The 16979-nt window shown below is 42.0% G+C and overlaps 1 protein-coding gene across 7 annotated transcripts in view; it reads left to right on the forward strand.

The window, feature by feature from the left end:
• The first annotated feature begins 4128 nt into the window (after nt 1-4128).
• slc41a3 (solute carrier family 41 member 3) overlaps nt 4129-16979 on the forward strand; it is a 29592-nt gene continuing 16741 nt past the window's right edge. Inside the window, exons 1-7 of one of the 7 annotated variants that reach the window (XM_090202649.1) lie at nt 4354-4457; nt 7688-7736; nt 7922-8241; nt 12670-12777; nt 15784-15855; nt 16429-16573; nt 16748-16894. In XM_090202649.1, coding sequence (XP_090058775.1) covers nt 7948-8241; nt 12670-12777; nt 15784-15855; nt 16429-16573; nt 16748-16894 — 766 coding nt within the window. In that variant the 5' untranslated portion in view covers nt 4354-4457; nt 7688-7736; nt 7922-7947. Of the gene's footprint in view, nt 4540-4914; nt 5220-5374; nt 5743-7687; nt 7737-7921; nt 8242-9502; nt 10860-12669; nt 12778-15783; nt 15856-16428; nt 16574-16747; nt 16895-16979 lie in introns of those variants that run through there. The other 6 variants (XM_090202646.1, XM_090202650.1, XM_090202648.1 and 3 more) reach the window with 6 other exon arrangements.

Here is a 16979-nt window from a genome sequence, read left to right on the forward strand (position 1 = left end):
TTATTTTGCTCCTTTGCACCCCATTATTTTTATTTCTACTTTGCACATTCTTCCATCGCAAATCTACCATTCCAGTGTTTTACTTGCTATATTGTATTTACTTTGCCACCATGGCCTTTTTTTTGCCTTTACCTCCCTTCTCACCTCATTTGCTCACATCGTATATAGACTTGTTTATACTGTATTATTGACTGTATGTTTGTTTTACTCCATGTGTAACTCTGTGTCGTTGTATCTGTCGAACTGCTTTGCTTTATCTTGGCCAGGTCGCAATTGTAAATGAGAACTTGTTCTCAACTTGCCTACCTGGTTAAATAAAGGTGAAATAAAATAAAAAATAGAATTTTCAGATTAGCCTTGTTTAAATCCCCAGCTACAATGAATGCAGCCTCATGATATGTGGTTTCCAGTTTACATAGAGTCAAATAAAGTTCGTTCAGGGCTATCGATGTGTCTGCTTGGGGGGGAATATATGCGGCTGTGATTATAATCGAAGAGAATTCGAAGAGAAGCAATGTATGATCAATGGAAACAGGATGAACGTGAGCTACATCTAGCTACATATTGAACTTCCATCCTCTCAGGCCAGTGGCACAACAATGTGTAAATTAATGGTTGGATCAGAATCGTCATTATAATCATTAGCTAGTACAGAGAATTAAGTAAAACCACAAGTCCAAATCCCTATCTCCATCCATTGCTAATTTAGGAAAGGGTCAATTTTAGCTAGCTGGCTAGCTCGCCACCAGAGGACAACAACACAACGAGATAAATCAATGCAAGTTTTTCTGTCAATGACGTATGCTCTTTATGTGATTTGATAGGAGTGATGCCAAATCCAAGCTGGCTTTCCACACAAAGTTTAGCTCAAGGCTGATTGGCAAAAATGTATACTTTTTTGTCAAGGGAGGACAGATGCTCGCTGGCTTCCTTCCCTTGCATTCTCTACGGACGTGAACAATGTCACACTGTAATCATTTGGATCAGATAGAATCATATAGATGGCCTACACGTAGAGAGACAGAGGGGCACTGTTTCGCTCGCTCGGAAGCTTTCTCCTGTGAGATACATTCACTCTTCCGAATTGAAGGAAAATTATGAAACACACAGAGACGAAAGATAAATAATTTTATGTTATCATTTTTTTTTATTGGTAAATTTTTTGGGGGAGCCTGGCTTCTCTTGGCATTCATGAATACACGCCACTGATTACTAGTCCTGTATTAGCGGACCGATACAGCCGTCTGTAGCGCAGGCTAATGCTTCTTTTTTTTATTTGTAATTTTTTTTCTCACAAAAGTAGTGCACTTGGCCATTACTAGTCCTGTATTAACAGACTGTTATAGCAGTCTGTCGCGCAGGCAAATGTTTTTTTATTTTGATTTTTTTCACAAAAGTAATGCACTGGGCTAAGTAATGCACTTTACTAATCATGTGCACTACTTTTGTTAAAAAATAATAACAAATGAATAAATAAAACATTAGCCTGCGCTACAGATGGCTATATCGGTCCACTAATACAGGACTAGTAAAGGCCCAGTGCACTACTTTTGTAAAATATTTATATTTTCATATTTTTACTGTGTACTTGAGCTTATGTCCTCAAAGGTGACTACACCTCAGCAATGAATAACTATTTTTTTTTACCAGAAAGGTGATATTCTGAGCCTTTATTGGAGTACACAGCATTACTAGTTATTGTTTATGGCCCTCTCATGATAATTACTTTTGGGGATTATGTAGATTACATTTAGTTACATTTAAGATTTAATCCCCACTGATGTGTATAAAGGTAGTTTACTGGAGGTATATGCCATATACATTAATAAGGCTGATGGAACAGATCAGAATGTTTAGCTTAAAATGTTGATAAACTATATCTTCACATTTGAAGTGCAGCAATGTGCACTGTAGGCCTACGCATGAATGTTACAAAATGCATTCTGTGGGAAAACACTTTTCTAAAATGTGAACTGCACATGAAAGCAGTTTCATGGAAAGAGATGGAAATATCCATTAGAAATTTAGAAAGAGGTGAGATCTAAAGATGCAACAACTATCATGGGTTGCTAATATGACTACGATAATGCGTTTGCCTGCTAGACAATAAAAGTTTATTTGCAAACCAATAGAACAGGAGAGCACATATGTTTATAAATATTTCCATCAACATTTCTATTTGTCGAATTTTGACATGCCTCATAACATGCCTCATAACATGAAGTAAAACATTCAGGTTTAAAACAACTAATTAAGGAAGTGGAAAAATATATGAGGATGCATAGAAGGAAATTATTAAATGTTAGCTACAAACTAGTCTATACCTACCCGGAAGAATGATATCATGATTATTTGCATCAATCCAGTTGCCATTTCATTTGCAAACTATCGCGTAAGAAACACGGCTAACCAAAAAAAACAGTGCTAGGTGCCTGCTTGCTTGAATTAAAGGGTAACTAAACAACAAAAAAGAATGTCCAATAGAATGTCCAGATTTGGACATTAGAATTAGAATGTCCAATTTGGTTGTTTTTCTATTTAAAAAGTGTGCCTTTGAGAGTGACAACCTGAAAATGTTGAATTTCTGACTTAGTTGACAGCCTCATGTATTAGTACAGCTTGGGTTGGCCTGACTGAGAAAAACCAACATGGCATTTATAATTTTAGTTAATTCAGAGTACTTGTAACTGTTTCTCATAGGGCAGCTTTACTTCGCCAGGCAGGCCGTTTGGGATTTTTTGTTGTTGTTGCTATATTAGAGTATTGTCATGTTCGCTGGAATGAATATCGGACCAAGGCGCAGCATATGTTGAGTTCCACATCATTTTAATGATAAAGTGAAACTTAACAAAGACAACAAAAAAAACACAACAATAAATAAATAAACAAACAACGAACTGTGACTACAGAGATGCTACGTGCACTAACTCAAAACAATATCCCATAACACACAGGTGGAAAACATGCTACTTAAGTATGATCCCCAATTAGAGACAAGGATAGCCAGCGGCCTCTAATTGGGAATCATACTAAAACACCAACATAGAAAAAACTAACTAGAACCCCACATAGAAAATATAAACTAGACTAAACCCCTAGTCACACCCTGACCTACTCTACCACAGAAAATAAAGGCTTTCTATGGTCAGAACGTGACAAGTATACCCACTTCTCCAGGCACCACTACAGCACTGGTTTCTTACCTTGATCCATTTCTGATTGGGTTGGTTCAGTGTGTGACATTTCAAAGTGTCTTAAATGTGATGTCACTATATGCCTCTGTGTAGTTGAGTTTCAACACTCCTTACACTAAGCATATAGGTACAGTGCAGGCTACAGTGTTTGAAATCCCAAAGCTCAATAAAATATGAAAAGAGGGTTGGATATCACTCAACTTTAAAGGTCCAATGCAGCTGTTTTTATCTCAATATCAAATCATTTCTGGGTAACAATGAAGTACCTTACTATGATTGTTTCAATTATAATGGTCAGAAAGAAACAAAAATAGCTTCTTGGCAAAGATCAATTTATCAAGCAAGAATTTTGCTAGGACTGTCTGAGAATGGTCTGAGTTGGGAGGGGAAAACGAAAACTAGCTGTTATTGGCAGAGAGGATTGGAAATCTCTTTCTTATTGGTCTAGCCGGTGTCATGGCTAAATTCTCAATCTGGCCTTCATAACATCATGGCCACCCAATCATCCCTAGCTTCCAGTTGTCTCATTCATCTTCCCCCCTCCCTTTTAATTATTCCCCAGGTTGTTGCTGTAAATAAGAACGTTTTCTCAGTCAACTTATTGGTAAAATAAGGGTCAAATAAATCAATAAAATAAAATGAATATATCAACAGGCAGGCCATAGCTCCATCCCAACAAAACAGGTTGAAATTTCAGGTGGCCATTTCAAACTGCTCTTAACCTAAAAGGGCATTATCAGCATTTACACAATTTAACAGTATTATTCCAACCTCATAAGGCAAAAATATATATAAAATACAAGCAAATCTCATTTTGGACTGCACTAGGTCTTTAAAAAAAATAGTTGCCACTGACCATAGGAGCACTTGAGTAAATGACTTGGCACTGATGCTGGGTAAACTCAAAACAAATTCCTCTGATGTGGGTGCAACCATTGCCATTTGAATTTCTGTTCAGTCAAGTTGCTTACATACGTACTTGTAGTTTACACACAAACAAATGTAGCGATTTGAGTGTTTGAAAGTGCTTGCTGGCTGCTGCTGTCGCCATCCTCTAAGGCAGATGAGGTCAGGCAGGCGGGTGGTATCCTAATTTGCCAACCGGGATGAAATTTAAGACGACCCCCTCTTTAAGCCACCAGTTCTGGAGCCCCCACTCCATAGATCAGTTATTCTTGGTGTCCACTGAACTTTGTGACCATATTTTTCTGGAGCACCATCTCGGCCTCATATGCTCTTCTTTAAGAGCTTCTGCAACAACAGGTAAGAACATTGAATATGACCGTTGCATACAAGTGTTGTGTTTAGAATGACTGCATCAGGATCCACAGCATTGAAACAACAGGTCAGATAATGAGAAAATGTATAAACTTGTTCATGTAAATAACAAATGACAAAGTACATTCATTGGAAAGTAATAGATTCATTATAGTTCTGATGTTACAAGTTATTGTTTTGCTTATTATTAAATGAAATTGAAGACTATAATAGAATATAGTATGTTCCTCAATTAATTCATCAGTCATCAATGATATAGCCTATCTTGTTTTTAATGGATACATATATAATGCCTTAGGCTACTGCTGTCGTCGTTGCTTCCAGAGCTACAATATGGATGGAATTTAATTTCACGTTCCGTCACACCATTACACACCACTGTTCACTTTCTTGAATGGGCGGGGTTATGCATTACTCTACTCCACCACTCCAATTCCGATCCAATCAGACTCTTTTGCTGGTGTAACCATTGGTTACCTATGCACAAGCATTATGGGATGTGCACGTCAGCTTCCTGTACAATGGTATTCCCTACAACTACACGTCAACATTTTCGCTAGGCTAAAGCTTCTTACTACTTTATGAATTTATTTTAACAAGCTTTCAGAGGTTTCGTCTTCATAATCGGGACTTGCTTTATCAAAGGGAAAATGAAGGCAAAGAGTCAGCGGGAATACCTGGACATAACGTCAGAGCAGTGGGGTAATCGGATTTGATTGCTACATAGCTGTCTGTTGAATCAGGGGTGTAAGTAATCAATACTCCAAAATTTGCAACGAAAACACGCGTTTCTATTGGACAGCTTTAGTAAACAGGGCGGTACCTACCTAATTATGTCCAATAGAAACGCTAGTTTTCGTAGCAAAACAGAACGTTTTGCAACTGTTTAGGGTAATGCTTACACCCCAGGTGGTGACGTTGTTGACAGTATAATGAATGGTTCAAGGTAGGAGTAGTGGGTCATTGTCATGCATAAATCTATGGTTGTCATCAGCCAACCGTTTTTATTTATGCATGCTATCAAACATAAATCACCTATCATTCGTTGGCAAGGTCTTGGCGTACTTTCTACTAAAGAGCCTCTACTACATTGTCAAAAAGGCAAGGGGTGTCCAGACTGGCTTTTATTTCAACGTCGTTGATGTTTGGCTCAGATTTTGTCCGGTCTGGACTAGACAGTTTCACGGATCCACCAGCACCTGAATACCCGATAATTGCAACTAATGTCATGGGTCTGGGTCAGATCTGATATGATTGTCACGAGTCTGGGGTATGTGTAATTTGAATTGTGTTGTCCGGTAGGGCCCATACAGATCCGAACACGATTGCTGCAGTGGAGAGAAATTGTATAATTAATGCTGCTGCTCTTGTTTTTTACGAGAGTGGAGCATGGCACGTGTAGCTAGTTGTTGGCCAATCACGAGTCATCAAAACGGCAGTAGGCTACATTCATAGAGCCTCTGTGTGTGTCAAAAATTAGGAGCGTGGTTGGGGAGTAACGGATTACATGTAATCGTTGGCAAGGTCTTGGCGTACTTTCTACTAAAGAGCCTCTACTACATTGTCAAATCCGTTACATGTAAAGGATTACAAAAACGGTAACTGTAGTCCGTTACAGGCACAAATATTGTAATCAGATTAGATACGTTTGAAAAACTAGATGATTACTTCGAGGTTTAGTTTTAAATTCAGAAGGGATGTTTGCGAGAAAAAAAAAATGGATACTTATGTTTTCTCAATGACATTCAAATCAGCATTGAAAAACGCAGCAAGTTTAAATGTATTCAACGTAAGCGAGTCTGACCATAAATCAGAGACCACTATGATGACACACCAAGTGAAAAATGCCTCTTGCAACAGCTGCATAGTGTGGATCCCAGCCTATGGAATAAAAGTTAAGCTTTTTTTTGCTCAAATTAATTCATGCTGATTTAAAAAATCCATAAACCTAATGGACACATGCTCAAACTCGCACACTTTTGATATACTTAAAGAGTCTGAGTCTGGGGTATGTGTAATTTGAATTGTCTTGTCCGGTAGGGCCCATACAGGTCCAAACACGATTGCTGCAGTGGAGAGAAATTGTATAATTAATGCTGCTGCTCTTGTTTTTTTACGAGAGTGAGGCGTGGCACGTATAGCTTGTTAATTTTTTGACTTATAATAGGCAGCATTGCAAAGAAAAAGCCATATCTCAGACTGGCCGGTAAAAAGAAAAGATTAAGATGGGCAAAAGAACACAGACACTGGACAGAGGAACTCTGCCTAGAAGGCCAGCATCCCTCCCACTCCTCTTTCTATTCTGGTTAGAGGCAGTTTGCGCTGTTCTGTGAAGGGAGTAGTACACAGAGTTGTACGAGATCTTCAGTTTCTTGGCAATTTCTCACATGGGATAGCCTTAATTTCTCAGAACAAGAATAGACTGACGAGTTTCAGAAGAATGTTATTTGTTTCTGGCCATTTTGAACCTGTAAACGAACCCACAAATGCTGATGCTCCAGATACTCAACTAATCTAAAGACGGACAGTTTTATTGCTTCTTTAATCAGACCAACAGTTTTCACCTGTGCTAACATAATTGCAAAATGTTTTTCTAATGATCAATTAGCCTTTTAAAATGATAAACTTGGATTAGATAACACAAGGTGCCATTGGAACACAGATGGTTGCTGGTAATGGGCCTCTGTACACCTATATTCAATTTTTTTTTTTTTAATCTGCTGTTTCCAGCTACAGTAGACATTTACAACATTAACAATGTCTACATATTTCTGATCAATTTGATGTTATTTTACTACACAAAAAAACTGCTTTTCTTTCAAAAACAAGGACATTTCTAAGTGACCCCAAACTTACAGTAGTGTAAGTGCATGTGGTAGATGGGAGCAATAATAAATATTTTGGTGCATTCTTCAGTTGGCTCGTCTTTCCTATATTAAGAGGCTTGAAAAAATATTATTGTGATATAATGCTTACTAATTATGTGCAATTGAAATTTGGCCATAAAAATCAATGACCGAAATTACATATTTTGATCTGTAAATTACGTATTTTGAACGTCCCGAAAATACGTTTTTTCAACATCCGAAATGGACATCTTTTCAATGTTCTAAAAATGCATATTTATTTATAGTCTGGAAAATACATATTTTTGATGTTCAGATAATATATATATTCGACATCCAGAAAAGTCTTTATTTTCACCTTTCTTTCAGCCACTAAAATGCACATGACGTCAATGGCAGGAAAAGACGTCTAAAATAGGTATTTTCATCATGAGTTTGCTTACTGGGATGTTTCTGCAATGTTGCCATCGTGCTGGAGCATGCCAGTGCCAATGCAAGACATATTACAATTTGCCCTATGTCACTGTATCTAGCAAGCAGGTTTGGTGCATGATATGTAAGACTATTGATTACCTTTGTGTGGAACGTGTTATCTCTCTTCAGTGTAAGACATCACATCCACCACCACCATGCCAGAAGGGGAGGTACACCAGAGGAAGGGGAAGTCCAAGAAGTCCAAGTCAAAGGGCAAGGGGAAAGGCCAAGGTGGCAGTGCCAGCCCCAAGGCGGGAACCTTAGATGGGCAAGATGAGCTGCCATTATTGCCCCCCATCCAGCCCGTCAAGAAGGCTGTGGAGGAGAAGGTGGCCGTGGCCAAGGTGGAAGAAGAGTCGTCCATTTTCATCGGTCTCCAGGTGCTGTTTCCCTATCTGCTGGCTGGGATGGGGATGGTGATGGCTGGGATGGTGCTGGACAGTGTCCAGGTGAGTGCTCAATGTTGTCTTGAACCCCGATATCCAGCCTTCTCATGTTCGAGTGAATGCATCACATGACTATGAAGTATATACAGTAGGCAGTCACTTACACTTACTCTGTTGGATGATCTATCAAGTAATAATGCCAACATATTGGTGTGTCTAATCTCATCAGTATTTGAGGACATAATTCATACTTCCAAAGGAATAAAAGTGTATTAACACTTCAATATTGATTCTTAAAACATAAATTACCTTAAAAAAACATGCCACTCAGATTGGTTAAAACATGTCATTTGTTTTGCTATAATGCTGTTTTGCTATAATGGACATCAGTCCAAAGTAGATCCAGCTCGAAATGTGTTTAACCCTTCAAGACCTTGCTAAATATGCATTAGGTTTTTGACTGTTTTTGACAGTGTTTGGAGGACAACCAGCTGGTTACAGCTTTAGTTTCAATTTTTTCTTCTAATTCCTTGATACCTTTGGGGAAATGCATTTTCAACTAATTTATTCAAAGGTTCAAGATGTCCACCCCAATTGTGTCATCTAGTTAGACTGGCAAAGCCGTCTGATCTCGCAAGCTTACATATATGTTCGCTAGCGAAACAGACAGTAAGCTTGCGAGATCAGGATGGTTTGTACGAGGCTACCATCTAGTGCCCTAAAGCTCCAAAGTGCTCAAAAGCGAATGACAGTCAGTGGCAGTGCAGTGAATCAAGAAGGAATCAACATGGGCTAGGTGTTGTTTAGAAATAAATGGGATTCAGGGACAAAACATAATGTTAGTATGCAAGAAGTTGGCATACTTTAGGTTTAGGTTATGCATTGTGTCCTTAAAGTTGGGCTGGGCAATATATCTAATATTCAGGGTGGTTGTGAATGTGATGCATATTTTATTAGATTGCAGCATTCCATGATTTCAACATTATTGGATTAGAAGAGTAAAGAGAAGTGTCAACAGGAGAGGGTTGGTATGCTGCTGAAGTATGGCTCATTGCATGTCTCTTTCGCTGAATCACTGCTCTGATGCTGCATGGCGCTGGCTTTGTCCTCTACTCTGCCCGTCGTCCCTGGCATTTGGCAGCCGGCTTACCCACCGGTGAGTAATCAGATGCTGGCTCTCGCTTCCTCTCTCTCCCTCTCTGTCTCGCCTTCTCTTTCCGTCCCTCCGCATCGTGCATGTGGTTTAGGGGAAACACAGCGGTGAGATCAGCTCTACGTATACTGCTGACGGCAGAGAGGGAAGTGGTAGGATGCCCTAACATAAAGAGACAGTCACAGCATGCAGAGGGATAGACAGAGGCAGCCTGAGCAGAGGGGCATGAAAATAAGGACTGAGGGAGGATACGAGAGGGGCAGATACCAAGTGGTCTCATGAAATGGGGTGACACCCAGAGAGGAGCAAAGCCAGCCCACCAGTTAGAGTAAAGAGCAGGTCCCTGACATATGTTTCTGACAGGACTTGAACCTGTTACTACAACCAAAGCGGAAAGAGACTCTGTGTGCTAGAATAACGAGAGGAAAGTCGGAGGGGGGATAAACTGTGCGTTTAAGAGGGAGAGGGAGCATGGAGTGAGTGAGTCACGACACTAGAGAGAGAGAGGGAGGAATAGAGAGAGTGTGTCTCAGTCTGTAAGCCGGTCATCCTCCTGAATGACTGTGGCGCAGACAGACAGCCCTCCCCCTGCAGATGCCTGCCTTGATGGTGAATGAGTCTCCAGGAACCTACTGCGTTGCCGTTTTCTCAGAGGACACAGAGAACACTTCTCCTGTCAGAGAGCCAGCAAAGGACCATCGAAAAGTCAAACAAATGGAACAGGAGCATCTAATAGGGCAGAAGGATCAACTGCACCTGCTGCCTCTTTCTCTTCTCTCTCAAGGACCGGGGATTGAGTGAAAGCCTCTTGGTATAGGTTAATTGTTTGTTTGTGAGGTAGTAAGATGGAGCCTGCAAGCTGTTGGTGTATCATATGATGGAGAGAGTGATCACTCTAGTGACATCTGGACCCCTCACCAGGACTGACGCATCAAAGGACTAGACTGTTGGGGTTTTCTGAGTTTGTTCCATTCACTCTCATTTCTTCTGGGGTAAAGGAGTATTCTAAGGTCAAGGACATGGCGAGGACAGAACAAGAACAACGCCTAACTTTAAGAGGACTTTAATCAAGTTCACCCACTTTTCAGGGTCCATTGTTACTACTTCATAGTCACCAGCTTTGTTGTAATGACCTTTCATGAATCACAGAAAGCAACATTGCAGTGAAGTCAAGCTCCCACCTGTGAGGTAAGCGGCAGAGACACTAGCTTGTGGTGCCTACTGGCGAAAGAACCAAGTACTTGTCTGTGGATCTCAGGCTGTCACTGTCCACCCCCCGGCCCTTTATCCCTACCAGTCAAGCGTTTGAGTAATGGGGTAAGTGTGTACAATCATGGTGGTGACTCGGCTGGAACTGGAGCTGTGCTACCAGGGGAAGAAGTTGCGTGGCTTCACCTGTAAGCTGACCCGCTCTGCCCATGGCTTCCTGCCTGAGAGCTCCTGGCAGATCGCAGCCCAGGTGCTGCTGCCATACCTGGTGGCTGGACTGGGAATGGTCTCCGCTGGCATCATCATGGATATTGTTCAAGTATGGATCTATGTGATGGGCTTCCTATCTCCTCCTACTTCTGTGTGTGTGTGTGTGTGTGTGTGTGTGTGTAACCTATTATAGTCCTATTTTTATGTAGTTTGATAGGAATCAAAATGGTCAGATCATTAAAAGCCAGCAGGACATCTGGGAGAATTGTTTTGTAACCCCTCTGGGAAATAGCAATTTTAGTCACTGGAAAGATGGACAATGACTTATGATTTGCTTATCAGTTTTTCATGATAATCCAAACTGGGTTTCTGTTTATATCCTCTCTCTATTTTGGATATCAGTTTTGAACTCTTTCTCCACCTTCCATCGCCATACAAATCAGATTTGGAGGTGGGAAAGGTTGGTCTGGGGAGGCTTTCATTGTATAGAGAGAGAGGGCGGTTGGCTGACATAATCAAATCAAATCTATTTATATATTTGAGTTTTTATTTAACCTTTATTTCAGTTAAGAACAAATTCTTATTTACAGTGACGGCCTAGGGTTAGGGCCTGGGTTAGGGTTAGGGCCTGTTCAGGGGCAGAACGACAGATTTGTACCTTGTCAGCTGGGGGGGTTTGAACTTGCAACCTTCCGGTTACTAGTCCAACGCTCTAACCACTAGGCTACCCTGCCGCCCCATATCTCAAAGTGCTGTACAGAAACCAAGCCTAAAACCCCAAACAGCAAGCAATGCAGGTGTAGAAGCACGGCGGCTAGGAAAAACTCCCTAGAAAGGCCAAAACCTAGGAAGAAACCTAGAGAGGAACCAGCCTATGTGGGGTGGCCAGTCCTCTTCTGGCTGTGCCGGGTGGAGATTATAACAGAACATGGCCAAGATGTTCAAATGTTCATAAATTACCAGCATGGTCAAATAATAATAAGGCAGAACAGTTGAAACTGGAGCAGCAGCACAGCCAGGTGGACTGGGGACAGCAAGGAGTCATCATGTCAGGTAGTCCTGAGGCATGGTCCTAGGGTTCAGGTCCTCCGAGAGAGAGAGAGAAAGAGAGAATTAGAGAGAGCACACTTAAATTCCCACAGGACACCGAATAGGACAGGAGAAGTACTCCAGATATAACAAACTGACCCTAGCCCCCCGACACATAAACTACTGCAGCATAAATACTGGAGGCTGAGACAGGAGGGGTCAGGAGACACTGTGGCCCCATCCGAGGACACCCCCGGACAGGGCCAAACAGGAAGGATATAACCCCACCCACTTTGCCAAAGCACAGCCCCCACACCCTATTCCCTATGTAGTGCATTATATAAGGACTAGGGTGCCAATTTGGCCACAGAGTCGGAGCTCTGAGCTGGAGCTAGGGCTCTGGACCGACGACCAGTGGAGGCAAAATGAAATGGGACGCTTCACCAAGATATGTGACAGCCTTTAGTCGACATTTGAGAAGAACTTGAGAGCGGCGTTTAAAAATAACCTACCCCACCCCCATCCTGGCAACGCTGACTTATCTGTTTATTTATACATGCCTCTATTTTTAGATCTTCAGTAGGGGGTTTGTAGACACGTTGTCAAGAGGAACTCTTAGACACTCAATTAAGCTATTTTAATTTTCTGTCTGACAAAGTCTATCTGACAAAATAGTTGCCAATATATCACTGAGATTAAACTCAAGTAAAATTTGAGATTAATATTTAATTTTGAAGATCACAGTTTACAATTGAAAGAAGGGCTGCTGGTGTTGGATGATTTTTTTTTTGCGTTGGGGTGATGGTTGTATTTAAGGACAATATAAGTGTTTATCCCTGTTGTGGTCTGGCTGAAAGGATACAGTTGATGATGATTTCTGTGTGTTTCAGCACTGGGAGGTGTTTAAGGTCATCACAGAGATTTTCATCCTGGTTCCAGCTCTGGTGGGACTGAAGGGCAACCTGGAGATGACCCTGGCTGCTCGCCTCTCCACTGCAGTGAGTCCACATTTAAACATTTTTTTTTTTCACCTTTATTTAGGCAGGTAGGCAAGTTGAGAACAAGTTCACATTTACAACTGCGACCTGGCCAAGAATAAAGCAAAGCAGTTCGACACATACAACAACACAGAGTTACACATGGAATAAACAAAACATACAGTCAATAATACAGTTGAAGAAAATCTATATACAGTGTGTGCAAATGAGGTAAGAAAAGGGAGGTAAGGCAATAAAGTAGAAATACAGGGGTGCAAAGGAGCAAAATAAATAAATACAGTATTTTTTTATTTATTTCACCTTTATTTAACCAGGTAGGTTAGTTGAGAACAAGTTCTCATTTGCAACTGCGACCTGGCCAAGATAAAGCAAAGCAGTGTGACACAGACAACAACACAGAGTTACACATGGAATAAACAAAATATTCAGTCAATAATACAGTAGAAAAAAAATAAAAATGTCTATATACAGTGAGTGCAAATGAGGAAAGATAAGGGAGTTAAGGCAATAAATAGGCCATGGTGGCGAAGTAATTACAATATAGCAATTAAATTCAACTGAGATAGAAAGATGGGCTGTTTACAGATGGGCTATGTACAGGTGCAGTGATCTGTGAGCTGCTCTGACAGCTGGTGCTTAAAGCTAGTGAGGGAGATGTGAGTCTCCAGCGTCAGTGATTTTTGCAGTTCGTTCCAGTCATTGGCAGCAGAGAACTGGAAGGAGAGGCGGCCAAAGGAAGAATTGGCTTTGGGGGTGACCAGTGACAACTACGTGCTGGAGCGTGTGCTACGAGTGGGTGCTGCTATGGTGACCAGTCAGCTGAGATTTACCTAGCAGAGACTTGTAGATAACCTGTAGCCAGTGGGTTTGGTGACGAGAGCGTACCACGTGAGCGTACAGGTCGCAGTGGTGGGTAGTGTATGGGGCTTTGGTAACAAAATGGATGGCACTGTGATAGACTGCATCCAATTTGTTGAGTAGAGTGATGGAGGCTATTTTATAGATGACATCGCCAAAGTCGAGGATTGGTAGGATGGTCAGTTTTACGAGGGTATGTTTGGCAGCATGAGTGAAGGATGCTTTGTTGTGAAATAGGAAGACATTTCTAGATTTAATTTTGGATTGGAGATGCTTAATGTGAGTCTGGAAGGAGAGTTTACAGTCTAACGAGACACCTAGGTATTTGTAGTTGTCCACATATTCTAAGTCAGAACCTTCCAGAGTAGTGATGCTGGGCGGGCGGGCAGGTGTGGGCAGCGATTGGTTGAAGAGCATGCATTTGGTTTTACTTGCATTTAAGAGCAGTTGGAGGCCACGGAAGGAGAGTTGTATGGCATTGAAGCTCGTCTGGAGGTTAGTTAACACAATGTCCAAAGAAGGGCCAGATGTATACAGAATGGTGTCACCTGCGTAGAGTTGGATCAGAGAATCACCAGCAGCAAGAGCGACATCATTGATGTATACAGAGAGAGAGAGTTGGCCCGAGAATTGAACCCTTTGGCACCCCCATAGAGACTGCCAGAGGTCCGGACAACAGGCCCTCCGATTTGACAGACTGAACTCTGTCAGAGAAGTAGTTGGTGAACCAAGCGAGGCAGTCATTTGAGAAACCAAGGCTGTTTAGTCTGCCGATAAGAATGTGGTGATTGACAGAGTCGAAAGCCTTGGCCAGGTCGATGAACACGGCTGCACAGTAATGTCTCTTATCGATGGCAGTTATGATATCGTTTAGGACCTTGAGCGTGATTGAGGTGCACCCATGACCAGCTCTGAAACTAGATTGCATAGCGGAGAAGGTACAGTGGGATTCGAAATGGTCGGTAATCTGTTTGTTAACTTGGCTTTCGAAGACCTTGGAAAGGCAGGGTAGGATAGATATAGGTCTGTAGCAGTTTGGGTCTAGAGTGTCTCCCCTTTGAAGAGGGGGATGACCGCGGCAGCTTTCCAATCTTTGGGAATCTCAGACGATACAAAAGAGATGTTGAACAGGCTAGTAATAGGGGTTGCAACAATTTTGGCAGATCATTTTAGAAAGAGAGGGTCCAGATTGTCTAGCCCGGCTGATTTGTAGGGGTCCAGATTTTGCAGCTCTTTCAGAACATCAGCTATCTGGATTTGGGTGAAGGAGAAATGGTGGGGGCTTGGGCGGGTTGCTGTGGAGGGTGCCGGGCAGTTGAACGGGATAGGGGTAGCCAGGTGGAAATCATGGCCAGCCGTAGAGAAATGCTTATTGAAATTCTCAATTATAGTGGATTTATCGGTATTGACAGTGTTTCCTAGCCTCAGTGCAGAGGGCAGCTGGGAGGAGGTGCTATTATTCTCCATGGACTTTACAGTGTCCCAGAACTTTTTTGAGTTTGTACTACAGGATGCAAATTTCTGTTTGAAAAAGCTAGCCTTTGCTTTCCTAACTTCCCTGAAAAGTTGCATATCACGGGGGCTATTCGATGCTAATGCAGAACGCCACAGGATGTTTTTGTGCTGGTCAAGGGCAAACAGGTCTGGAGTGAACCAAGGGCTATATCTATTCCTGGTTGTAATTTTTTGGGGAATGGAGCATGCTTATTTAAGATGGTGAGGAAAGCACTTTTAAAGAATAAACAGGCATCCTCTACTGACGGGATGAGGTCAACATCTTCAGCATCCTAATATAAATATAACAATATACAGTATACCATTTAGAATATGCTTTAATCCTAATAGTCATACTTGCATACATTTTATGTACGGAATCAAACCCACTATCCTGGCGTTCAAAGCACCATGCTCTACCGGCTACTGAGCTACATAGGACCGCATACTATTGTATATAGTACGTAGTATTAGCCCAAGTAGGACGGCAAAGTGGCCTGGTCTCTCTATGCTCTCTTGCTAACTCCTAGGGGCTAGTGTCAAAGTGTAAATAAACACACATTTCCCCACACATAATCAAATGCAACGCTCTTGTTGAAAAGCCAAAGTTTGATGTTGGTGTATGCTGTACTAATGATGAGCTCTCTTGTTTAGGCTAACACTGGACAGATGGATGACCCCAAGCATCAGTGGACGATGGTGTGCAGCAACCTGGCTCTCATTCAGGTAATCTCCAATTGATTTATTGGGAGACAGGCAGACAGGAAGATGAACATAAGTCTTCCACGGCACAACTTGGCCTTTTATATCCAAATCTGAAAGACAACCTTGGGCTACAGTTACAGTGCCTAACTTGACCTCGAGGATCAACAGGATCACCGTAAAAACAGCTGTGTTAGACTCGTCCAAGGTTAGGAAGAGGTCAAGATACAGTGCCTTGCGAATGTATTCGGCCCCCTTGAACTTTGCGAACTTTTGCCACATTTCAGGCTTCAAACATAAAGATATAAAACTGTATTTTTTTGTGAAGAATCAACAACAAGTTGATTGACGCCCAATTTTTCAGTTTTTGATTTGTTAAAAAAGTTTGAAATATCCAATAAATGTCGTTCCACTTCATGATTGTGTCCCACTTGTTGTTGATTCCTAAAGTTCAAGGGGGCCGAATACTTTCGCAAGGCACTGTAGCTCTTGGTCACACATTATCCAAGGCATAATAATGAAGGTAGCCAGAGCCCATAAGGTACATTAGATGTGATGGATGGACCCAGGGGATATGAAGATCGATTCTCTCCACAGGTTCAGGCCACGGTGGTGGGTTTCCTGGCTGCCGTGGCAGCCATATTACTGGGGGCCATGTCTAGAGGTGGGGTGGAGCTGGACCAAGCTGCTGTGCTCTGTGCCAGCAGCATCATCACTGCATTCGTGGCAGCACTGTCTCTAGGTGCGTTCACCCTCAGGGTGTCTTTATTAGATTGACATTCCAAATGTCTTGACCGTAGTATCTGTTAACGGTTGTGCTCACAGTCACCCCCTCTCTCACTTCTCCATCCCTCGCTCTACCTCCCTTCCCTCTCTCCTTCCTTCCCTCCGTCCCTCTCTCTCCCTCCCTCCATAGGTCTGGTAATGATTGGGGTGATCATTGGCGCCAGGAAAGTGGGCATCAACCCAGACAATGTGGCCACACCCATCGCTGCCAGTCTGGGAGATCTAATCACACTGTCCCTGCTGGCTGGAGTCAGTACTATACTCTACCAGTACCGAGGTATGGCTTTATAATAATGGATGAAGGGTTTAATTCAACTTTTAATTAGAAATCAGTCATTAGGGCCTCCCGAGTGGTGCAGCGG

Source organism: Oncorhynchus mykiss, chromosome 16, assembly GCF_057628025.1.
Source record: "Oncorhynchus mykiss isolate SJ-2025 chromosome 16, ASM5762802v1, whole genome shotgun sequence".
Taxonomy (NCBI): domain Eukaryota; kingdom Metazoa; phylum Chordata; class Actinopteri; order Salmoniformes; family Salmonidae; genus Oncorhynchus; species Oncorhynchus mykiss.